Source organism: Talpa occidentalis, unplaced genomic scaffold (genome assembly GCF_014898055.3).
Source record: "Talpa occidentalis isolate TD23 unplaced genomic scaffold, MPIMG_talOcc4v2.1 talOcc4.13, whole genome shotgun sequence".
In the NCBI taxonomy this organism is placed as follows: domain Eukaryota; kingdom Metazoa; phylum Chordata; class Mammalia; order Eulipotyphla; family Talpidae; genus Talpa; species Talpa occidentalis.
In genome coordinates, this window is record NW_023601322.1 from 32,246,311 (window position 1) to 32,273,663 (window position 27,353).

Consider the following 27,353-nt stretch of genomic DNA (forward strand, 5'->3'; position numbering starts at 1 on the left):
AAAATATTACCTTCCCAACTACATTATGTTTAGACTACATTAGTCTAGACTGCCATCATTCTTCAACCATAATAACCCACTAACCAGACTGAATGCAGACATAGATTTAAGAATCTGGCTGTCTTCCATAAGTCAGATATTTAAAATGTCGAACAGTATCACTATTCTCAAACTTTTGAAATTCTTTTCCAGTAATAATAGTATTAATACTAATGTAATGAGTTCTTAATGAAAAATTTAATTTTCTCAATGTTAAATATGGTTGTTTTTCTTAACAACAGATAAACTCTTAGGGGTTCTCAATAATTTGAGTCTAGTGAGTCCCTGAAACCAAGTCCTCAAACTGATGGCCTATGTGAACCTAATTTTAAAAATTAAAAAATGCTTTTGAGGTGTATAATTGAATCACAAAACAACAAAAAAAAAAAGTTGGTATAAAGTAACATTGTCAACACTCATGACTTTTCCAAAGTCAGAAAAACTGTAAACCCCTTTAAGACTTAATCATAAAAGCTAGCCAAGTGATTTACTAACACATCACGAAATAAGTTTTCTTCTCGGCAGCTGTTTCTTGGTATTATTTGCTAAGAACCAAACATGTTAAAATAAAAGTCAGTCTTAAAGTACAAGTATAGTTAATACTGCTGTGTATTTGAAAGCTGTTAAGAGGTAGATCCTAAGGGTCCTGGGCATACATTTGATTAAGAAGTATAAGCATCAGTTTGTCATTTTCTATAAAGATTCATCTGAAAGATATTTTCTTTTAGTTAGATATTATATTCAATAGTATCTCATTGTTTGGAAGATTTGTACTGGCAATGCCACAGATCTTCCTATAAAAGTTGAGACTAGCAAAGACTAACAATCTTTTTTAGTTTCTAAAGGGAAAACCTGCCAGATATTAACATAATTGATAGAATTATACTGAATACACAGAAAGTAAAAAGTTGTCTCAAGCCTTTTGTCTATTAATGCAGTTCTCACAGTCCATGAAGATGAGTGGCTACGTTATTTGTCCAAAACTACCTAAGTATCAATCTGCAGAATCAACAAAACCAGGCTATCTGGCCCAAGAAACTAGGTTTGGTTGTTCTAAGTTCTTTCAGTAGCCCAGCAAAGATCTACGTACCCACTTCTCTATGGACAGTAGCCCATTTAATTTCTAATGGTACCATTAGGCACTATTCCCAGATAATATAGTTCTTATGTACTTACTAGAATTCCATGCCTACAAAATGCCCTGTAGAGAACATCTTATACATAGCTTATAAGAAGTCAGTAAGAGCAGCAGGAGGCTATTTGGTTAATTCTTCACCTGTCATTCCTCAGTTATTACAAGATCTAGTTTTCACCTAGATTCAGCACTCCCAGTGCCATTCTTCTAATGAATATACAAAAGAATCAGTTGCCATTCTTCTAATTGTCACACAAATATTTAAAGGCTGTTTTAGAAGATACTTTTAGCTTTTCTGTACTAAAGACAGGTTACTGCAGGTAACAACTATTCTCAACACAAAAGTTCAGTAAAAGTAGTCAAATATTTTACTATTTCTATTGCAGGCAGAGCAATCCGTGGCATGAGAAGTTAATAGTGGTGGCACGTTTTGACTGGAAGGAAGCATAAGGGGACTGAGGAAATTCTAGTCATTTTTTTTTTTTTTCTTGCTCTGAACCCTGATTACTCAGGCTTTGTTCTCTTTGGGCACTTTCAGTATCATGTTACCATTATTTTGCCCATTTAGACACATATAAAATTTCCTCCTGCATATCTCATGTATTCTTTTTCCTTTCCATTAGTTCCAGAGTATGACAGTAAATCATCTGATTTTCACTCTTCTGTATTTGCTACCCCTGACCGCTACTCATCTTAAATTCAGCAACAGTATATCCTTCACCAATATATTCTTAACAATTCTTATCACAAAGAAATTATATGGTATAGTTCAATGCAAGTTTGTCAACCAAGTACATAATGAAATACACATTTATCTCCCTCATTTCAAGGGTGGACGAGAGTGCAGTAACTGTCATTTCTCTGCCTCAGAACTGGACAATTGCTGGAGGATGGGAAGAATGCAGGCTGTAACACCCATGCTGATGCTTAACCCCTTGTGCCACCAGGGAGGCTCCTTCTTGTATCCTTTTAATATCTTAATATAACTCATTTCCATTCCCCATCTTCCTCCAAAATTGTAATACAGTTAGAAAATTATATTGCACATTACATGGTATCATGGAATGAGTACTTTATTCATAATTTATTCTACTTTGTGTTTTAGATTACATGTATTTACATGTTTTCTGGATTACATCATTTCTACAAAGGCTAAAATGTCACCACCTCCACAAAGGGTTCATTCTATGAATAGCAGCCCCAAAAGATGTCTATAAAAATTGAGTCATTGAAGATTTTAATTAGTATGTATTAAACAATCCAACAGGTAGATGGCATTGTATTTGGCAATATATTCTTATAGCCCTAATCCTACTTAAGGGTGGTAATTTTTCCACATAAAAGTATTTATTAACTAGTTAACTAGCTTTCTACCTGGTTGCTAACAAGATTTGAAAATCATGCTGACTGTACACTTGCAAAATAACACAAGTTTATTACATTTGAAAAAAGATGAAATAGTTTTATAAAGTTAAATTCAACACATAGTTTCAGCATGTGTTAGCTTTCGCCGATGCACATTTTTAAGTGAAAAATAATGGGTTATTTCCTACAAGTCTCCCAGGATAAGTTATGAGAGTTAATGTTATGTTTGCCTCTAGACAAAATTTTAATTAGACACACAAAGAGGAGAAAACCACTTTTAATTGAAAAATAAAGCAATACATCTCAAATAAGACTCTAGCCAATAACATAAACTATAATTTGTTGAAGGAAATAGCTTTCCTAGTGGTATTATGAAATTTAGATATCAGAGTATTAATAGTTTCCCTCCTTTATCCTGACTCAGCTATTAAGCATTTAAAAAATAAGGACTTTCTCAAGAATTTAAGCTGCAAATCTGTAAAGTCTATCCCTGTACCCAATCCATTGATAAAAGGAGGGGAGACTTTAAACAAACATATCCATACTGAGGAACTCCCAGTTAACAGCAAATAAAATCAGTGTTTTCCTTATGAAAAAGCTTTTATATAAAAGGTATACAAGACTATGAAAGATATTTAAGTAATCCACAAAACTTCAAAGCACAATTTTATGGAGATGATCTCTACTACAATTTTGCTTTAAAGTTTTCAAATCTCAGGATGGCTTAACTTGACATACTAGAAGTATTAAACTTTGAAAGAAAAGTACTAAAGTTATTGCTTTAAACTGGAAGAACCTATGATTAAAGGTCTCTTTGAAGAGTTCATTAAACAGCTATTCTTACAATTACATTTATGTAACTGCAGAGAAAATATTCAAGCACATAGTAAGCATCACTCTTTCGAATGACAGAACAAAGGCATATGTTCATTAAGATGTATGGCTTTTTGGTGATTGCTATTACTACCCATAAATAAAATCACTGCTGTTTGAATGCAAAAAGGTTTTACAAAACTTTGCTTCCAAAATTAACATTTTTATTAAATCAAGTTAAAAAAAGTTCACTGTAGAAAAGTCAACAAGGGTTTTAACAAAACCAAAATATATCTTTTTTATACAATATATGCATATATTAGCAGCAAACTACTTGAGATTTTCGTTTATTTTCTTTTAGTTACATTAAAGAAAGCATAAACAATGTGTATTAGTATGGAATGTCAGCTAATCCACTCTTCCTTCTTTGATCTGTGTTTTGGGCCTTCTGGAACAAGTCAATTTATGTATTTTATTAATGACCACTAAGAATAAACCCATTTTTGACTAAAATGTAGCGAAATAGAATCTGCCTCATTACTTCATAATCATGCATTATCTCTGAGAATAACAAATGAGCACCATATAAACAGGTAATTGTGTATGTGTAAACTCAATTTTCAAGGTGTAGTAACAGCCATCTATAACACTTAGGATTTGACTGCTACTTTTTAAAACTTCTTGGATATACAAAATTTTAATCAAATCATAAACATTTTAGTCCCATATTTGTGCACTTCTAAAATCTTAATAAAAATCTTGTATATAACCTGACAAACTGCAAGAATACATGTACATATACATAACTTTAGGTTTGAATGAATTTCTAAACTAAGGTGAAGCCAAATCCCATTTAAATATATTTATAGAATAGCATATCACCAACCAATAGTCACTAATAAAAGTTTGATCTTAGTTAATCAGAAATACTGACTATTGAAAATTCTGAGGCCAAAGAGCTATAACTCAGCTTACTATATACTCTAGCCTCACAAATTAGTCAGCCAAAAAAACAAGATTTGAAATTACCAACTGCCCACCAAAGAAAATTTTCTTTGGATATTCCCTGGTAGTAGCAAAAAGGAAATTATTTTATGAGCTTTCACTTTTTAAAGAGTTAAAATTATTAAAGAAATCTAGTTTTCAAAAATATTAAACATTATATAAATACAATTTTCTTATAATTGAATTCTTCAGCTAGACTCTGTATTAAAAAAGTTTCCTTTGGATTGTTTCATTAGCACTTCAAGTTTCTACTCTGCAACTCTGATAAATGGCTCAGACTTGTTAAGTTTATATCAATCACATCTTTCAGAATTTGCTACCGTTGTGTTTTGTGCATACGTACATCAATGGAAGGAACTGAACAAAATTTCAAAAGCAATATAAAGAAAAATTCTAAATTACGTAATAGAAAATGATAAAGTACAAGAGGGATTTCCTTTTCCACCATTACATTAGTGAAATATAATCCTTCTAATTCTTTTCAAGATGTCATAACTTTCACTTCTTATTATGAGAATGAAATTTTTAATAGATGGCTCACCTTTATTTTTCAATTAAAAACTAAATCAATAGACTGAATTACTTTTATTAATATACACATCAAGTTACTGAAATGGAAACTTTATGTAATTTTCCCCTTAAAGATGGCACTTGTAGGTCCAATGATGCAGAGATGTGTACAGCCTTCAAATATTTACTTGAAAAGATTCTTCAACAGCAGTTTGATATTGGGTTTCCTCATCTAGCTGAAGATTCTAAAAACAGTAACATTAACATGTCATTAGGGAAAGCACACTTCTCCACTCAATGCTCTGCCCAATACATTACACATGCTGATACATATTACAAATAATTGAAAGAGTTTATGTTACAAACACGTATTGTCTTTTAAAAATGTAAGATGTAAATACCTAAATTTCAATGAAAAATTAAGTGTGGTTGTAATCATTTAGGAATAATTAATAAGCAAAAGAGAGGATCAATATCAGAATGAAATCTGAGTTATAGTGCCTGACAGTTAGTTAAAAGTATAGTTAAGAATAACTCATAATCCTGAGTGATAAATTTTATGTCATCTCTAATCAAGAATGTCAAACATCCAAAGTTAAATTCATTTTAAAGAAAATAAGCATTTAATGAATTAACAGTTGAATAATAGCTTCTTAACCATAAATCGAAGGTAAAGTCTAGAGTTCACTCAATTTTAGTCATATTACCATTCAATTTAAAAAACTCTATTTGCTATCTCTTATGTCCTATATGTTAGCTTTAAAAAAAGGCTTTACCACTTGACAAACTAAATAATTAAATTATTTTTCTGTAGCAAGATAAAACAATCTGACAATTACAGTGGTTCACAAAATATATTTTTGGGGCCTCCCTGTTGGCACAAGGGGTTAAGTCTCAGCGCTATCAAGCTATCGCCAGCCACTACAGCATGAGTTCAATCCCCGGCCAGAGAGCTAACCTACATGGTGCAGCAAACCTCTCCTGTCTAGCCAGCTGCTCCCCTCAGCAGTGTATTTTAGTAGATCCACTTGTTCTGTTCCCCACTCTATCTGGTGAATCTTCTCACCACCCACACCTCTGGCCTGCACTCCTGTTCTTGTATGCAAAAATAAATAAAATAAATCTTTAGAATATATATATATATATGCATATATTTTTGTTTTTCCAAATATACAGTTCTCACAAAAAGAATTTAAGAATAATCTACACTTTCCTCATAAAACATTGTATGGGAGCACATCTGAATTTTACAGATATTTAAATCGCATATGCCTATGCTTACCTACATTGGAAAATAAGTATCAGCCTTTCTTTGTCAGGATTAATCGAATTAGATAAGGTTTTAATGACTGAAGTTGGAAAAAAATGCATTTCACGATTAAATTAAACAAAAGTCATTAATTTTTTTAAAAATTATGATACATTTGGGAGGAAGAAATTAACCTCATTTTATTTTGGGGGTGCATTTTTTATAAATTACCCTTGCTCATCCTGTTAAAGCAGTCAGCTAAGTCCAGAATCTACCATTCAACCTAACACTATTTGATAATTAAACTCCTTCATTTAAAAAAATAAAATGTCTAACATGCTAAATATGAGAAATCTATTACAGTGGATTTAATAAGTACAGTATACTGTGAGAAACACATATTCCATCTATTGTACCAATTTTACTTCACTAATAGGTACAATTTTCCCATGAATCTAGATAGTTTCCATATAAATAATCATTTTGCTAATATGTTAAGCCTGTTTTTTCTTTATTAATTATCTCTCTAGTACAGGTGGACAGTAAATTCAACTGTTACTACTTCTACAAGTCAAAATTTTTCTGTATTATAAAAGCAATAGAATCTTCTCTATATTCATCCAGTATCACACAGCAGCTAGCCTTAAAATCAAGTCTAGGTTGAAGAGATTAATTTATTAAATATTTAAACAATACTTTCTTAATCCTGAAATATTCACTTACCACAAATTCTCCATAATCAAACTGATGTCTTTGATTTAGATGACTAACGAAATTTCTAGTAATCTGGCTAGGATCTCCCCAAGGAAGAGATACACAAATAGGACACGTCTATAGAAACAAAATGTTTAAAAAAATAATAATGAAAATAACCACACATTGCAATTATTGAAGGTATTAAAACGATACAGGCTTATGTTACCATAAACATCTACACAAAAAGAATTTTTTTAATATTTTATTTTATATATTTTTTACATCATTTTTCATTTTTGCACAATGTATGCTTTTTCATCTTGGTTATAGTCCCCATACAATTCCCACCCCCCTTATTTTGACCGTAATGCCTCCTACCCCTCTCCCTCCCCGTAGTGTGTCTCTGGCTTATAGTTGCATGTTGATATAAAAAACCAAATTCCATGATTAGATAGATCATTTCCCAGCCAAATTACCTTAAATTATACTAATCTAACACAACACAATGAAGAGATCTTACATATTTTATTACGTAAAATAAACAGAAACACTTTATACAGTTCAACATAAACACTATATACAGTCTTTATTAACACCATTTCTATTAAGTTATTAACCAATGATAGTTATCACTGATCAGTGTGTAAAAATCTCACTTGAACCACACAAGAACCATGATATAATTATTAGCTTAATTTCATCTATAAGTAAAATGAAATGAAAGTATAATAAAGGTTTTAAATTTTCTCCTTAAAATATATCTTTAAAAGTTAAAGGATGACATGATTACGAAATAAAAAGGAATTCTAGTAACTGAACTCTAGACAAAGTTTATGGTATGTGTTGAATATAATACTGTAGGGTAAAGAAAATATCAGGCTTTTCTGCCCTTCCGCCATCAGGATAGATGATGGATCCTTGTCCTGAATGCATGCCTGATGGCGGGCACCTGGAATAGGGTGTGGGCATAGGTAGATGGGATTCACCTGCGCTAAGACTGTGCTTTTTAAGGGCGGTGTCACGGGGACGCCAGGAGCAGTAGAAGCAGTAGCAGTAGAAGCAGCAGTAGAAGCCGAAGCAGAAGCCGAAAGAGAAGCCGAGAAGCAGCAGAACGAACGCTAGAGAGCCCAGATAGAGTGAAGACTTGCTGGGAGCTGGGAGGCCTGCCAGCCTCCCAGCCCCCCAGCCAGCACCCCTGCCTGCCATATGCCTGGTGAACCCCAATAAAAGACCTGCAAAAAAGCCACTGAGGACTCTGACTCCTCCTTTACCTGGTCTGCATGGGATCAGAAAACCTGTACTGTGCCCAGTCCGGCCTTTACAAATACAGAAAACAAAAATCTGCTAATTTAATATTAAACAAATAAAATCTCTTAAATATTGGGATTTCTCCTGGACACGTGTTTGGCAGTGTAATTTAACAGGAAATGGACCTCTTCTAGTAAAAGTAGGTGGTATGTCTTTCCTTAGCGTTATGTAAGAGTTTATGGTCATGCTCAACAGACTAAAAAACATTATTTTATAATTTTTTTCTAGTATTCCTACTAAACCTGCTTAGAAATAGCTACAATCCTTACATATAATATTTTCCTTCTATTCCTATTTCTGAAAAAATATTTCTATATAAAAATGGACAGCTAAAGGGGAAATATCTCTTCTAGCTCAGTTTTTCCTGTTTCATTCACAGCTGAAATCACTTACCTGTGAAACTCATGATCCAAATGAGGAATTATAGGATCATTAACACAATATTGGAATCCAGCACTCTGCTCTACCTCCCTCATGCATCTAAAAATCTTACCACTTTCTTATACACCCTAAAAATATATATATGCATCAAATAGAGTGTACGGTTCTTTTATTTCCTTGTTTTATCCATTTGTGAAATGGATTTGGCAAGGACACAATTAAAAACACCTACTGATTTTATATAACAATTATACCGCAATAAAAAACTTAAAAAGAATACGTACGAGTTTATTCTTACAGGTGCTGCTTTCACTTGAGCAGAATCACCTATCAAATTCCAAAAACCTGAGAGGTCCCAATAGAATGATTCTGCCACTCTTCAGTAAAGAGTCCTTAGTTCATTTTTCATTACTTCACTCTTCACTAGGCTGTTTTCCTTTACCCTCACATCTCCCTTTTTCAAAATGAGTTAGTAGATTTTAAATATCTCATTTTGTATCACAGTTATCAGTCTCCTGTTGACAAAAATCTATCTTATAATAATGCCAGATCCAAATTTAAATAAACATGTTCCCTTGTAGGGAAGTAAAATAAATCGAACCCATAAGCAGAAGATCATCTGAAACATATGTACTTACCACAGGAACTATCTGAAATAGATGATTACTGTTACAATGATCCAGTAAACGCTGCCTGGTAAAATTTGATTCTTGACACAAGGGACACTTAAAGGTGGGATGTCCAGAAGAACTATAAAACAATTTTAAATAAAGTATACATAATCCATAATTATTACACAAATATGACGTGTTCCTATTTTTCAACCAGTTACCTTTAGTGTCTCAGTAAATTTTTTCACTGTGCCTTCTAGGCCAAAATAAAACTAAATGCAAATCTAACTGTTTTTTATTCATTAAGCAGTTAGGTCCAAATAATTTAAATCAGTTATTTGTGTGAAGCCAACAGAGGTCACTGTTTAGCTCTTAAATTTTTAACTATGCTGTGGGTCCCAGTTTAGAAACCCAATCTAGGAACTAAAAACTTAAAAAACATCCATATCCATCAACATCTTATCTTTAATCAGTCACTAGGAATCAAACATACAAAATTCATAGCTAAAGTGAAAAACAAAAGAATAGATTGTCAGAATGATTAACATTTCAAAATATTTTGAGGATCATGCATTCCTGGGTTTTAGTATTTCTAAATTTCAGCAATGGACAGATGAATATTGGTATCTCTACCTGAATTATGCATGGAAGAAACCTGACCACAGTGAAAGAGGATAGCTATAAATTCTGCTAATTTCATGTGATCAATACAAGTAGCAAATGCATCATTTATTTCTAAACTGCTAAGTTCTAGCATGATTTAAATGAATTTTTAAAATTTAATTTAAAAATGTTATTATAAAGTGAGATATTATTTACTAAAATAGCAAATTTGTCAAAAGTTTACCTTGTATTCTCTTGGTAAGTTTCTGTATTATCAGATGTGGATGTTTCACTCCTATTACTTAAGAAGCAGAGGGGGGGAAAGTTAATACACCTCAAGTAATAAAGTATATTCCAGATTCATTAACTTGAATGCTAGTGAATACTCTGAATTTGTTTTTTAAGTGTAAATTTCAAATAGTTCTGAACTATTAAATAACTATGGCATTAATTACTTTCCAAATAAAATTCTGATGACTGTTTAATAGGTCTTTATTCACATCTTCTAATATTAACTTACGTGCAATCACAAAAGTATAGGAGATACAGAATTCTGCAGAATAATCTACCTAGACCAGTAAGCTTTTGAATGCTAAGGCAGAATCAAAAATTTATAAATAAATTTTGATTTTGTAACTAGGATTGTGAGCTCCAAAGTGGAGAAATTAGTTGAAACATTCATTATGCTTGTATTTTCCAAAAAGGACCTAGGCTTTCCAACATTTAACATACAGAAAAACTTGACGTCCTCACTCAGTACCCAAGCCAGAGTGTCATGTGTCACATGCAGCAGTGGGGAAGAGTGGGCATTCTATACGGGGATTATCACTTAGGTATTATATACAATGCCAATTCTCCCCCAATTTATCTATGGTTTCAATAAATTCAACCTCTATAATGCTGTTAATCAAAATCTCTACAGGAATTTTTGGGAAATTCAAAAATCCAATCCTAAAATTCTTATAGAATAGCAAAGAGTCAAGAATAACAGAGACAATTTTGTAAGTAAAACAATGAGGAAACTTGCCTGATACCAAGACTTGCTGTTAAAGCCTTAATAATTAAGATAGCATGGTACTAGAAAAATAAACAAATGAACTGACAAAAAAGAACAGATTTGTAGGGCATTATGAAAAGAGTGGTTTAATAATAATACTGGAAAAATGGTTAATGACATGGGTAAAATTTTCCTACCTCATATTATACATTCAAAATAAATATGAAAAGTACAGCTTTAAAATACCAAAGAATATCTTTAGAACACTGATGTGGGAAAGGATTTCTCAAGCATGATAATAAAAAGCAATATAAGAATGACAATAAATATTACGTTTATAGACACATACATATAAAACATGATATATAATTAATAACAAAAATAGCCAAAGACTGAACAAGGATAGTTGCAATCAGGCAATAAAACAGCAAAAAGACAAGTGGGACCATATCATACTAAAAAGCTTCTGCACAACTAAAGAAACAATCCATAGAGTGAAAGCAACATATGGGAGAAAATATTTACAAACCACATGTAAAACAAAGGGTTAATATAAGGAACTTCCACAATGCAATAATGAAGAATAATTCAATACAAAATGGGACTAAAAACTGTTAAGAGACATTTCTCGAAGGTCAACAAACAGCCAAACAATTATATGAAAAGATGCTCAATATCGTTGGGAAATACAAATTGAAACCACAAGATACTCTCTTACACTTGTTATGATAGTTAATGCCAAAAAACAAAGACCTTAGTGTTGGTGAGGATGTAGAGATTAGAACCTTTGTACATTTTGTTGGTTGGAATCAAAAATGGTATATTTTTGCACCATTTAAATAGTAAGGAGGTTACTCAGAAAAATTAAAACTACTCATAGGATGCAGTAATCCCACTTCTGGGTATTTATCTAAAAGCACTGAAATCCAAATCTCAAAGGAATATTAGCACTCTGATATTAACTGCAATATTATCCACAATAGCCAAGATGAGGAAACAATTTTGTGAATGAATAAACAAAGACATGAATGAATTTTAAAATGTGATATATACATACCATGGCATATTATTCAGTCTAGAACAGTATCTGCAAATGTGACAATGAGTGAACCTGACATTATGCTAAATTAAATAAGCTAATCTTCACAGACAACTGCCCGAATTTTCAGATCCTGTCCATTCTACTACCACATCTAGATTATGTCAGAAATATTAGAGAAAAGCCCTGGAAGAAAAACTTGAATAAACTGCAGTAAGGCATTATGATAGCCTACACTAAAGGTCTTTAAACTATGGCCTATACAGTGTTTTGCATTTAAAACAAGAACGATGTTTACTGTATCAGTGTCTTCTTTCCAGAATCAATGGGAAAAATCATTTCTTTATCATTTCTTTAATATCAGCAATATCTGTCTTCCTTAGTAAGAACTACTTTGTTTACAATATTATAGATACTGTTAATAACATACTGGATGTGGGCCTCCCCTGGTGTGGTTGAGCGCAGCGCTGTGAAGCTATTCACAGTCTCTGCAGTGCCAGTTCGATCCCAGCAGGCCAGCGAGAAACCCACATGGCACAGCAGACCTCGCCTGTCTCGCCTACTGCTCCCCTCAGCAGTGTATTTCAGTCAGTCTGCCTGTTCCGTTCCCTGCTCTGTCTCTGGTGAATCCTCTCACCCTCCCACACGTCTGAACTATACCCCTGTTCCTGTATGTATGAGTAAATAAATCTTTAAAAAAAAAATACTGGATGTTTTCTTCTTTCTATTGGGTTATTTGGAAACTATGGAATACAGTATATAATATATTGCAATATATTTGGCTACTAACAAATCCTTATTAGGATTCTGCCCTTGCAAATCTTCTCTCCTCCATTTTTCACCATGTCTTCTGTACTAAGACTAATCCTGCATCAATAGGTTCCTTTCTCTGCTCCCCAGATGGGTTCAGTCCATCAGGGGACTTGGAGGGTGAAACAAGAGGTTAGTTAGGATAATTATCCCCTCAACTCCTTCTCAGTAAAACTGCCTTGACTGTCATGTATAGCCCTCTAGAACTACCTTCTTCATAAAGCTTTCTTTCTCCAAGCATTCTGGAACCTACTTCCTCCCCTCCCTGCTTTCAGCAGACCCAGAACATATCACTATCCCTTGTGGTTTTCTATACACTGCTCACACAGTATACCAAATGCCCTACACTAGTAGAAAATAGTTCCTTTTACTCAATTTGCTTCAGACTACCTAATTTGAACATACTATTCCCTCCCAAGATCCTGACTATATACGCTGGTTTCATATCTTAAACTTCCTACCATCTTAAAAAAAATGACTGCCAAAAAAAAAAAAAACAAAAAAAACAAACCCTAAAAAAACAGAAACAGTCAGACTGGCTAAAAGCCTTCATTTTTCAACCACTAAGTTATACTGCAGGGAGGTCAGGGGGGAAAAAAAGTTACACTGCTCTCAAAGATGGCAAGAATATGGCACAAATAATTCAACATGGTCAAGACATATACTGAAGTAAAATGGTAGCCAAGAAACAAACAAAGCTAAGATGAAAGGCAAGTGTCAGATCAAAAAGGGCTTTCGAATAAGGGATTATGTCTTATAAATTAGGATTTTAGAACATGGGACTCCTTGCAAATCTTGACATTCTCTCTCCAGAAAAAAGCACATGCACAAAGAATTTGTCAGGCTAGGTAATTCACAGAGCCTTTTCTGGTCCACAGAACTCAAGAAGAGAAACTACTATGGGGTCATGGAAAGTCACTGAAACAGTACAGGGAGGAAGGTATAAGTTTAGGGAAAGAAATTGCACTTCTAAAATGTTGCTGTGGTAATAGCACATAGGACAGATTAGAGGAGGACCCCAACTAAAAGATGACTATAATAGTTCAAGTGAGAGATGGTGAGTGCTTGAGCTAGGAAAGTGACAAGAAGGATAGAAGTAAAGCACAGATGAGCAATACTATTATTATGAATCAATAGTACTGATAACCAATTGAATCTAAGGGAATAAGAGAGAAAGGAGCATATCTCCTGGGGGGGAAAAAAAAAAACCCAAATGTTGAACAAAACAAGCACCATCCATGCAAGAAAGAATAATTTATTGGGTTAACAGCAAATTGTTGGGTTATTACTATCTAGCAAAAGTGTAATAATAAAAGAAACTCAAGGACGAAGAAATATAAGGCAATTTTTAAAATAACAAGATTACATCCAAATTATATCTAAAGACAGTAAGCAGTCCAAATGAGAATTAAACAAATTTTGCAGATGATGCCATTAGAAACTACTAAAGATCTTTACTAGACCAGTTTCGGAAAAGCCATTATGGAAAGCTGTTTGGAGGTTCCTCAGTCTACTAAAAATGGAGCTACCCTATGACTCGGCAATTCCACTCCTAGGGATCTACCCAAAGGACGCAAAAACATTGATTCAAAAAGATCACCTGTACCCCCATGTTTATAGTAGCACTATTTACAATAAGTAAAATCTGGAAACGCAAATGCCCAAAAATAGATGACTGGATCAAGAAGATGTGATATATATATATATATATATATATATATATATATACACACACACACATACACACACAATGGAATATTATACAACAGTCAAAAAAGATAAACTCATGCCATTCGCAGCAACGTGGATGGAGCTGGAAGGAATTATGCTCAGTGAAATAAGCCAGAAGAGAGAAGAAAAATATCGGATGTTTTCACTTACAGCGGGAATATAGGGGAACCAAATAAGACATCATGTAAAAAACTGACAGTAACAGTACAAAACAAAAAAGCAAAAATAGACAATTATAAATTAGAGACATAATGCAGAGGAGGAGAAGGGAGAGAGATTGGAGCGAGGGAGGGAGGAGCACAGGAGACTGAGGTGATGGTGCATGGGTGCATTGGTGAAGGAAACTCTATGGGGACTACACCTGAGGGGTGGGAGGAAGCAAATATTGCTTAAAAATGAACAATAATATAAAAAATTAAAAATTAAAAAAAAATTTTAAAAATTAAAAACAATAATATAAAAATTAAAAACAATAATATAAAAAAAAATCTTTACTAGACCAGTTTCAGCTGAGGAGTAACTGCAATATCATTGTATAAGAATGGTAACTATCAGCAACATGTGAAATGAAATGCTACTAAAATAAAATCTTGAAAACTCTGCTTAACATATTGTCTCCTAGGAGCCTTTCTATAACAGCATCATTACCGCCTTTTCTTATGTAACTACGTATGTGCTTGCTATTGAGCTTTTTAAAACTCAGGAATAACTGCATGTGTGATAATAAGAAAAGGAAGGGAATGGGTAAACTAAGAAAGAGAACAGTGATCACCTCTGGGAATATGGGGTTCAAATGGATTGAGATCCACATGCAGATTTTATTTTTTAAGATTTATTTATTTATTTATGCAAGCACTGGGTACAGTCAGAAGCACGGGAGGGTGAGAGAATTCACCAGAGCCAGAGCGGACAGCAGAACAGGCAGACTGACGAAGTACACTGCTGAGGGGAGCAGCGGGAGGCAGGAGAGGTCTGCGCGCCACGTGGGACCCTCAACCGGCGCTGCAGAGGCTGCAGGCAGCTTCGCAGCCCAGCACTCAAGCACTGTGCCACCAGTGGAGGCCCCCACATGCAGATTTTAGGTGCTGAAAAGTATTCTGGGTTTTTTGTTTTTTGACCTGGATTAATGGGTAACTGGTACTTTGTTTTTCACTAGTTTTTAAGCCACATATGCATTTTGGCCATTCTTCTGTGTAAAATAAATTTCATTAAAAAGTTTAAGATACAAAAAAAGGTTTAAGTTTTAAAGATTTAAAGATAGATCTCAGTAAGATACAAATCAAGACAAAACCTAACTTTTTTAAAAAACTGAGATTGACAGAATTTAATACCAATGAGTATCACTTTCATGTCATTTTACTATCAGAATAAACACTATTTTTCAGACATCAAAAACATTAAACCGAAAACCAAACTAGGACTTTCTAGTTTGCAAATATGTTATTAAAAGGATTTTCTCTAGTTTTCAATTTAATTTCAGTTGCAAAAGAAAACAGCCATCAACTCTCAACTCTAAGTAAATGTATATTTTCTTAATGTATATTTAGAAATTTCTTAGAAACATGTATTTTTTAGAAATATTATTTCTAAGAGATAATCTATTATTAGAAATATTATTCAAAAAATATTATTAGAAATAATTATTTCTAAGAAATAATAATTTAAATAACATAATGTAAAATGTTTCATAGGAAGTTGATTTCCCAGATTCAATCTCACATGTGTCAAGCAAACTTCTGGAGACAAATGCTCTAACTCCAACTGACATATGACAATTTAAAATTTTTATTAATTTGTCAGTTGTTTCCAATTCTATCTAACTTTGGGTTTATACTACTAAATATCAACTGCACAGATGTATTTTGGGATGCAACTTCAATGGCAAGGGAAAAAAAGCAAAATTAAACAAGTGGGGAGCCTTCCTTGGTGGCCCAGGAGTTAAGTCTCAGCGCTACCACTCTTGTAGCCTGAGTTCAAGGCCAGGGAGCTGACCCACAAGGCACAGCAGACCCCTCCTGTCTTGCTCGCTGCCCCCCTCAGCAGTGTATTTCAGTCACTCCGCCTGTTCTGCTACCCACTCTGTTGCTGGTGAATCCTCTCACCAACCACACCTCTGGCCTACACCCCAGTTTTTGTATGCATAAATAAAAATAAATCTTTTAAAAAATATTAAAAAAATAAACAGGTGGGACTACATCAAATAAAAAGCTTTGTAGACCTCACAAGAAACCATCACAAAAACAAAATAACAACCTGCAGTCTGGGAGAAGACATTGGTAATTTACTTAAAAATACACACACACACAACAAAACAAAAAAACAGCTTACCACAGTTCCCTAAACAAATTCCATTTCAACTATAAAAACTCTCTTTTTAAAGAACTCTCCTGCACTGCTGGTGGGAATGCAAACTGGTCCAACCACTATGGAAAGCTGTGTGGAGGCTCCTTAGTCTACTAAAAATGGAGCATCCATATGACCAAGCAATTCCACTCCTAGGGATCTACCCAAAGGGCACAAAAACATTGATTCAAAAGAATACCTAGGGCCTCCCCAGTGGCACAGTGGGTCGAGCGCAGCGCTGTGAAGCTGTGCACAGCCTCTGCAGCGTGCTTTGATTCCCGGCTGACCAGAGAGATTCCCACATGGCGAGGCAGACCTCTCCTGTCTCACCCACTGCTCCCCTCAGCAGTGTACTTTGGTCCTTCTGCCTGTTCTGCTCCCTGCTCTGTCTCTGGTGAATTCTCTTACTCTCCCGCAACTCTGGCCTGTACCCTAGTGCTTTTAAAAATAAATATATCTTTAAAAACAAAAAAAAGAATACCTGTACCCCTATTTTTACTGCAACACTACTTACAACAAAAGATATGGAAACAATGCAAATGCCCAAAAATAGGTGACTGGATCAAGAAGATGTGGTATATATATACAATGGAATACTACTCAGCAATCAAAAAAAGATAAACTCATGTCATTCACAGCAACATGGATGGAGCTGGAAGGGATTATGCTCAGTGAAATAAGCCAGAAAGAAAAAGAAAAATATTGAATGGTTTCACTTATAGGAGGAATGTAGGGGAATGAAATAAGGGATCAGGGGGAAAAAAATAATAAAAAACAAAATTAAAATGGAACTATAAATCAGAGACATTCTGCAGGGGAGAGGGCTCAAAACAGGGGAGGGAAGGGCATAAGGGACTATGGTGATGGTACACAGATGAATTGGTGGTGGAAATTTTACAGGGACTACACCTGAGAGGAGAAAGCAAACACTGTACAAAAATGATGATGATGTAAAATGTATATAAATAAATTAAAAAATAAAAGGATTCCCCCTCATCCCCAAATTATCTTTTTACGGTAAATATTGCTTACCTGTTCCCTACTGAATCTTGAGAGATCTGAAAGTTTGGAATGATAGAGGAAACACCATATTCATCTTGATACTTCTTACAAGATTTGTAATGATGTCTCATGCGGTAGAATTTAACCTGTAAGTTATTGATTAAAATGTAATATGACTTAATTTAAAACTCCTATGATTTGAGGTATTATCAACATGAGAAAAAAAAAATCAAAAATAGGTAACTAAATACATCATTTAAACAAGTTTTTTGGACTTTTTTAGTAAACAGAGCTGAAAAGGTTTAACTTTCTATCCTTTATATGCAGAGACAATGGAGAAAAGGTCCATCCACCCACAGACTCAGTAAAAAACATTAGTAATTTTAGCTTGAAATAGTATTACCGAAAATTAGTAGACAAAAAGTAAAATTATAATTAAGAGGTTACCTCATGTTTTAGGGTATATACCTATTTATTTCACAGCAACCTAGCAAATTTAGAAAACAGTTTTAAAAAAGTAAGTTCCCAGATTAACACTTGGGCATTTTTCAGTTTCACACTGAGGAAGAGAGCCAGAATTTCTGAAGTGTGTTTTGCAACTTCACTCCACTGCCCTGTCAGTTAACAATTTCCTCAAAGAGATGGAAAAGCATATCTGACTTATGTGAGTGCATGAAATAGCAACTGGTTTTGCTCAGGCTTTATTAGTTGTTTGAAAAAGTGGCAATAATCAATCCATAAATACATAGATAGACTCCAAGTCTAACTTCCCTTCATCATTTCATTCACTCATCAAATAATAGTATAAGGAAAATACAAACTGGAGAATTGATAGCAGTTTTTGCCAATATTTGATTTTCCTACTTTTTCCTTAAAAATTAAGCAAAGTCATCAACTTAATATTTTGTGATTTCTTAGATAAATACATAAACAATACAATTAAAAAGGGCAACTAGAAAAGTTCCTTGACAACATAAATCCATTTGGTTCATTTCTGTGTATAAAACTGAAATAACAGGGCCTCCCCGGTGGCGCAGCGGTTGAGCGCTGGGTTGCGAAGCCCACGGCCTCTGCCGCGCCGGTTCGATCCCCGGGTGCTCCCCGTCCCTCTCCTGCCACCCGCTGCTCCCCTCAGCAGTGTGCTTGGTCCTTTTGCCTGTTCTGTTCCCTGCTCTGGCTCTGGTGAATTCTCTCACCCTCCTGCGCTTCTGACTGTACCCAGTGCTTGTATAAATCAATAAATAAATCTTTAAAAAAAAAAAAAACTGAAATAACAATGCTACCATCAGAAAACTTATCTAAGGGTTGAATTTCTAATGGGATTTTAATGAGTTAAATAAGTATCAACTGACTCATTTAATTCATTTAATAATAACTGAGAAATTTCTTTGAGAAAAGTACCATGGTAAAAATTATGACAAATTCAGAAATTGTATCTTTTGGTTTCTGTTCTCAGTAAGTTTACAAACTAGTCAAATTTATAAGTCACAGATTTGTGGGCTATTTTACCCAATTCCCAACCCAAATAATTCCTTTCTCTTCAAAACAGAACCCACCAAGAAAAAGCAAAGAATTTCACTTGACTTTAAGGAACCTGACTTTAAGAACTATGTCACATTTACTCTACCTGTTTTGCACAGCATCTGCAGCTACCAGAAAACTTCCTCATGATATTTTCAAGGTCTAAGGCCCGTTCAGGACATGCTCTTTCTCTTCTAGTCACATTTCCACGACAGAGGGGACAATGTACTCCGCTTTCTCTCATTGCAGTCAGGAAACATTTTCTACAGAAACTAAACCAAACATTTGTGACATATCAACTATAGGAAATGGTACTCTTTTCATTTCTATTATTAAACACAAATGATTATGGTTATATATTCATGCTAAGTGAGGTTATTCATATGTATATACATCTCAGAATTGCAAAAACTACATGTATTTTTCAGAGCATAAGACTTAGTCACTGGACTAGATAGAAATAATGAAAAAACTACACTCACATTTGCTTTACAACTTTTTAACATAATATTCATATTATGTAACATTATCAGAAGAATATAATACACAAGAATAACTGGATCTTGTCCTGTGTCATTTACTAGCTATGTGACCTTAGGTGACACATTTAACCACAGTGGAACTCCATTTCTTCACCAAATAAAATGAGAGGACAAACCACATCAGGTTTTTTGTCAAACTAATATACTTTAAATGTGAATAGGTCTACCATAGAATAGTGCACAAATTCATTTGGGAAATTCTAGCATAAACAAATCTTAGAAGGTTCCTGTGCTAAGAAAAGCATAATTGTTACCCAAATTTATGTGATCAGGAAACATGAAAATCCACCACAAGAGTGTGCACTAAAGCATTAATTTGAGAACTATTTAAGAACTCTTTGAAATGTAAACATCTATAACCAAACATTCTAAATAGAACCAAACTTACTAAATTATTATTTCTGCTCTCCGAACCCAACCAAATATCAAACTTAATCATTTTGCTTTCAGAAAAACCTGATAAATCATAGCCATCTCTCTTTGCTCTAGAATAATTATATATTTAATCCAATCCCCTATAAATAAACCAATCCTCCTCAGCAATAATAAAAAAAGTTGAGAGGGACTAGTTTAATAATGGATCACAGAATCTAAGCTTTCTAACTATGTAGCAGTCAAATACAAAGTCAAATTCCCTGTAAAATCAGTTTCCTCGTTCAAATAACAATATCAATACTTAATAGGGTTGCCTAGAAGATTAAAATAGGTAATAGGCAAAATGTTTATCACAATATTTGTGAAGACAGGAAAGAGCTTGATAAAAAGTAGGTTATATCATTAAGGTAGCATGAGAAACAATTACCAAATAATACATAAATTTAACATTAAAAATATTCACCATAACCAGGAATCAACAAATGCAAAGTAAACAAGGTATCATTCTGTTGTCAAACTAAATACTAGTTTTAAAAATAATAATAACTAGTGTTAGAGGAGATATAAGGAAATAAGTGCTCTACATTTCTGGATAACAATTTGTCAACACTTAACAAAATCCTTTAAGAGAGAGTTACAAAAGCTTTAGTGCCGTTTAGAACTTTAATAACTTCAGAAATATGTTACAAAAGCTGTCATTTGTCTGTTGAAATTAAAAACTGAAAGTTTGTCTTTGTTTTATGAATTCTGAATTTTAAAAAAATTATTTAAATTATTTGTCAGTGTTTGCATTCTCTAGTCAGAGGAACTATAAAAGAAAAGGGAGGAGTCAGACCAAAAAAATAAAACCAAGACTAACTGGAACAATAGTTTAGACCATGATCCAGTCTGCACTAAGGTGGGGAGGAGGGACAGGACATAAGAATCCCTATTTTAAGAGACAAATCCACCCACTGTTTGTGACTGTATGAAATCAACTTCCTATGTTAAAAAAAAAATTCAACAGAATTTTTTGACAATTACTTGTGGGAAAATGAGAATGATAGGTGTTTTTAACCTAGAAGATAAATGCAAGTCTAAAACACCTGCAAAAATCTTAATGCATGATATCCACTAAGCAACTGGAAATATGATTCTAGACATTAGGGGGAAGCAGGGAATATGGTGAGCATATAAGGTAAGAACACTAAAGAAACAATCTAGAGTAACAGGAACATTTAAAGGAGTTTAGAGAAGAGACAGAGAAAGAAAAAACAAACTAAGTCGTGTTACAGAAACCAAGACTAATAATAAGCTACCAAAAAGAATAACTACAGAGACCATGGTAAAACTATCATGAATTTATGAAGCTAAACCTTCCTTAAAAAAGGAATTAAAAATTGTAATAAAAGTTCATATTAGCAAAATTTATCACAAGGAGATAACCATGCAAAAAAATGAAGGTTGGTTGAATGAAGGAGTAAAGCAAAATATTAACAATTAGCAAGCAAATTAGTTAATGTGCTGGGTAATTTAATAACTACAAATAATTATATATAAACATAGACCATCAAAGATTTTTTAAAACTAAATGCACAAAAACTTTAAAGGAAGGAGATAAACTAGAGCAAAGTATCAAAATAATTACCTTTTCAATAATTAAAACAGTAAAAATTTGATAACACAACATACCCACTAGAATGTTTAAAGTAAAAGAGGTGGAAAATATCAAATGTTGGAGAAGATATGAACCAATCTAAACCTGCGTGTGATGCTATGGCAATGTAAACTGACAGTCATTTGAAAAACGAATACGATCACTTGGATACTGGGTTATCTTCTATAGCCCAATAATTCTGCTCTAAAGTGTATACCTGACAGAACTGTATATAAGATCAGAAGAGATTTCCTAGAATTCTAAGCCACATTATTTATAATGAAAAGCTAAAAACTATACAAATGCCTACCAAAAAAAGAATGAATAAACAAACTGTGGCATATTCACAAAATGAAAACTACAGTATACCTGTTTCGAGGATGAAAAGCTACAGCTTCATCCAACAGTTATGAATGAACATAATTTGAGCTAAAGAAGTTAAAACCAAGAGTACAAACTGCGTAACTCTACTTGTATAAAACACAAAAAGCAGGTAAAACTATATTAACAAAATATATATTGTTAAAAAGTAAGAATAGTACTATAAGAAACGGGATACATTCCTTGGAGAAGGGAGAATTCAAGGAGTTTCTAGGGTACTGGGAAAGCTGTTGCTCTATGTGGGTGCTTTGAGAATACATGGTTGTGTGCTCACTTTGGGGGAAAAAAAAATCATTGTATTGGACACTTATAGGCATCTTTCTGTTAAAAACCAAATTATAGTAAAACCAAGGGTAATTATATTATGATTATATTAAAAGTAGCCAAATTAATGTTATCTTCTAACCAGGCTTAAAATAAAACAAAAATTGCTAAAATTAAAAAAAAAAAAAAAAATTGCTAGGGAAAAAAGGAAAAGCAAATGTCATAAGAGCCCTAGCTCAAGAGGCCCCAAAACTGGGCAATAAAAGACAGAGAAAAAAGGAAAAGAGACAGAGTAAGCATAATTTCCAGAGCTTAAAAATGTGTCTACAAAATGCGGATCATAAATGTAGCTAGAACATACTGAGTATTAAAATTATAAATTAGTATATAAAAAAATCTAATATGGAAAAATGTGCATAGCCTTGCTAGCAACTAATGAAATAGATTTTAATGTAACTTAGAGATACTATTTTGAATTAGCAAAACAAAACAGTTTGGCTAAGATGATCGAATACAGATACACATTAAATAGCACTAATAGGGCCTCCCCTGGTGGCGCAGCGGTTGAGCACTGAGCTGCCCACAGCCTCTGCAGTGCCGGTTCAATGCCCAGCTACCGGCGAGGGTCCCACATGGCGCGCAGACCTCTCCTGCCGCCCGCTGCTCCCCTCAGCAGTGTATTTCAGTAAATCTGCCTGCTCCACTCTACCCTCTGGCTCTGGTGAATTCTCTCACCCTTCCGCACTTCTGACTGTACCCAGTGCTTGTACAAATAAATAAATAAATAAATCTTTAAAAAAATATATAGCACTAATAGCTTTTTTTGATTAGTCTGAAAAAAACATGGTATTTATTGATTTCATGTACTCAAAATTTAATATAAGATTCCAGAAACTTTATAGTATCTTGAATTTTTACAAATTATTGTTTAAGAGTTCCCTGATCTTACAGATGAGGGAACTGAAAATAAAATAGTATAAAGTTAAGAAATCTCTAAAAGCCTTAAGGCTAAGAGATGCCGCTTCATAAAAATACAAGGCCTTATATGTTCCCTTCTACCTCAGGGTCTTTGCCCATAAAGTTTCTTCTCCCCAGGATATTCTAGACACAAAACCAGCTCTCCACAAATTAACATCTACACATCACTTAGATTTTGGCAACACTATCACTTAAAAAAGGGCCTTTGACTATCTTCTACCCACCTATTCAACCACCTTTATACTCTTTCTCAGAACCTGAGTTTATAAATCCATGCTTTTCTGAGTGTTTATTTGAATTTAAATCTGTCTCAGCATCACCAACCCTAACAGGTTCATCACTGTGTTACCGGGTTGGAGACCGAGTAGGCTGTCAGTATTTGTTAAAGCAATGTATGTCATATTACTTTAATCTAATCCAAGGACTATAAATCTTTTAACCCAAAAATATAATCCATAGTCCTTAAAAATCAAAGCCATGATTAACTTACATGTATGGAACACTTTGCTAGAGTTGTAATCATCCCTATGGGACATGTATTACAAATTCCCTTTGATTCAGTGATTCCACTTGTGAGAGAGGAAAATCTCTCACATGTGAAATGGTATTTATAAAAATTTAATCATTGTGGGATTATTTGTAACAGCAAAAGATTAGAAACAATGTAAATATTTATCAATGAGATTGGATAAATAAAAAATGATACATTAAACAATGGAATACTAGAACACAAAACAATGTCCTATGAGGTCAGGGAGTTTCATATTTTATTGAACACTATACTGTAACTGTAACAGGGTGGTCCCCAGGAAAAGGGGAGTTTCCAGGTTCCCTGCCCCACCCAAATGGAGGGTGGAGCTGAGCAGGAAGAGAAGAAGCTGCAGAGGAGACTGAGGAAGGAAGTAGGATGGAGCCAGAAGGAGCCCTGGGGGAGGCACGTGGAGCCTAGAGACACGTGAAGAAACCGCGATTGTCTTTTGGTCGTGGACTGGGTGACACAGATGTGAGTGAGACCCGTGGGGAGGTGACAATGGCAGCTTTTATCTTGATTTTGATTTTGCTCTTTTCCTTCCGGGCTTGTCTGGTTGTTTCTAACCCTTTTCTGTGGGTCCCCACTGGAAGATGCCTTAGACTTGTGGCAGGGTTTGGGGCCTTGCTCTGGGCCAATCCCATTTGGATGGAGTTTTACCCACGTGCTTGATTTTGGGTGCTTGATTTAGAAACTAGATTCTTTGCCTTTCCTGTATTGTTTCCTAGTTGTATTAAAGTTCCTTCCCATTAAAGTCTCATGTTTTGTGTTAATGCAGCGGATGGCAGAACCCATTTAGAATAGGCAGGTTTGCCCGGTTTGGGCTGCCCCTCTCCCTGTCCTGTAACATAACTGCTAGTATCTACAGTAGCATTGAAACAAAAGACATTCACTCATTGAATGAATAAAAACTATACACACCCCCACCCCAAAAATGTCCTTTATGTATCTAAAGATAACACAAAAATAGCGAAGCACAAAAGAATACATATAGTGTGTCATTCTTTGGGTGGAAAACATGAAAACAGTATTTATGAACTTGTTTATAAACATCTCTGGAAAGAAATATAAGGCAATATTATTATGGAGACAATATTATTCCCTTTTGTTTCTTTGAAATTATGAAATACAATATTCTTTATTCACAATAGTTTCCTTGACATATGGAGAAACTTGAAACAGATTTCTACTTAGAGCAATAATTTAACATATTTCATGTCAGATTTTGTAACTACTAGGATAACAATGTATTTTAAAGGGTTGTGAAACATGTAAAATACATACAGAAGGTGATAAAGATGATGATGACAAACACTACCACCTCATCTGATCCTTGCAAAAACCCTTTGAAACAGATATGTCTCTACCCGCTGCTTTATGAACAAGGAAATGAGCTGAAAGGAGTTAAATGAGTCTACCAAGAGACAGCTCTGGTCTCCCAAATTAGATTTTGGCAACACTAACATTCACTCAGTCACTCGTTCCTTTACTCTATACTGAATGCACAGAGCAGTGAAAGGCTAAGTTAAAGGCAAAGCAGGATTGGTGTCTCAAAGAGCTTACAGTCTAACCAGTGAGAATAAAATTAAATCATTTGATTACAAAAATGTTATGATAATGATTCATGATATAAGGTACAAAGGAAAATTAGTCAAGTCTTTTTTATCTCTGATTCTACTGTTCCTTCCTCTGTACCACCAAGTACACTTTCAGATATAAAACTCATTCCTCAATGTCCTTTGGCTTGACTATTTGAATTTGCTAGATAAACCTTATTTCAAAACAAAGCAGAAGGGAATGAAGAAGGAATTAAGGTTATTAAAACTATTTTCACGTATCATAGGAGCCATACACCTTTGGGAATAGTGCATTACTTTGACACAACTTAAAAGGTTATCTTAACTTTCTCTCAACTTAAAACCAGCAAACGCCAGATGAGCTTCTGTTCTTATCCAGTATAAGGTTGATCAACAAACATTGGGAAAGAAAAACAACTTTCCCAGTATTATGCTTTTGATATTTTTGAAAGATTGTATTTATTTATACTAACAAGAACTGGGGTGTAGGCCAAAGGTGCAGAAGGTAAGAGGATTCACCAGAGACAGTGTGTGGGACAGAGCAGGCAGACTGACTGAAATACACTGCTGAGGGAAGCAGCAGGTAGACAGGAGAGATTATGTGGGTCAGCTTCCTGGCCTGGGATTGAACTCCTGCTGCAGTTGCTGAAGATATCTTTATAGGGCTGAGACTTTAACCCCTGTGCCACCATGGAGGCCCTTGATTATAACATTAAAAACCTAGCATTGGGGCCCCCCTGGTGGCACAGTGGTTGAGCACTGGGCTGTGAAGCTGCCCGCAGCCTCTGCAGCACCGGTTCAATCCCCAGCCCCTGGCGAGGGTCCCACAAGGCACGCAGACCTCTCCTGCCCACTGCTCCCCTCAGCAGTGTATTTCATCAGTCTGCCTATTCTGTTTCCAGCTCTGGCTCTGGTGAATTCTCTCACCCTCCCACACTTCTGACTGTACCCAGTGCTTGTATAAATAAATAAATCTTTTTTAAAAATAAATAAATAAAAGCCTAGCATTATTTTTTTTCCTAATCTATAACCAAAATCACGTCAGAATTTTTTTTTTAATCAGACATTTTAGGTTAGTCTTGGGACTTAAAATTAATATTGTTATATAAACAAATAGCACAGTTCATTTTAAAATAATGTCATTTTATAAATAACTAAATGTTGAGAGAATTTGGATAAAGTTTTTAAATCTTAAGAAAAAAGATGCCTGCCTTTCAAAATTACAACAAAGCTGTAGGAAAGAAACTTTGAAAGTACATATTTAGAACACAATTGCTCAAACAGCAAAATACCAATAAAGCTGTTCGATTATAAGAAATAAAAACTCAAAGGCAGATCAATAGAGAAGCATACAAATTCATGCTAATGTGAAGTGGAAACTGATTTATGTTAGCTCATCTTAAAAGATGCCTACTTACAGAGATGCCTAAAATCAGAGATGAGATACCAGTTTAGCAAGGCATTAACTTGTCATTATATGTAATTTTTATAGTGATGGGAGTTTACCTTAACAGTTATTTCCTTGACCATTCCAAACAGGGAAGAAAGGAGGTTTGGTAAAAAGGGAAACTGTAAGAGATAAATATTTTACCACTATACCAATCTGTACCTTCTTCTGAACTTTACTTTGAGGACATTCTCAACTTTAGTATTCTTAATTAATCTTTACATGCTTTTGAAAATATTTCATCTGCCACTCTACGGTATCTGATATTGCTGATTACTCTTTCCTAAATATCTCAGTTTCCACTATCATAATCTATCCTAATTTTCTTCCTATCCTGACCATTCCTACTCAGGCTGCACTTATCTTCACTCTATATTTTCATAGGTACTCTCCAGAACTTTATTCTTTCTAGGTGCTCAGCTCTTTTAATTTGTATATTTCCCTCTGCAATTACAGCCATCCATAG

The 27,353-nt window shown here is 34.2% G+C and overlaps 1 protein-coding gene across 1 annotated transcript in view; it reads right to left on the bottom strand.

Annotated features, from left to right (window-relative positions):
* Positions 1-2,223: 2,223 nt before the first annotated feature.
* The window catches only part of RNF138 (ring finger protein 138), a 28,803-nt gene continuing 3,673 nt past the window's right edge, over positions 2,224-27,353 (bottom strand). Inside the window, exons 2-7 of the mRNA XM_037508688.2 lie at positions 19,265-19,430; positions 17,668-17,783; positions 9,960-10,016; positions 9,140-9,251; positions 6,840-6,947; positions 2,224-5,112 (exon numbers count right to left, since the gene is read on the bottom strand). Coding sequence (XP_037364585.1) covers positions 5,044-5,112; positions 6,840-6,947; positions 9,140-9,251; positions 9,960-10,016; positions 17,668-17,783; positions 19,265-19,430 — 628 coding nt within the window. The 3' untranslated portion in view covers positions 2,224-5,043. The remainder of the gene's footprint in view (positions 5,113-6,839; positions 6,948-9,139; positions 9,252-9,959; positions 10,017-17,667; positions 17,784-19,264; positions 19,431-27,353) is intronic.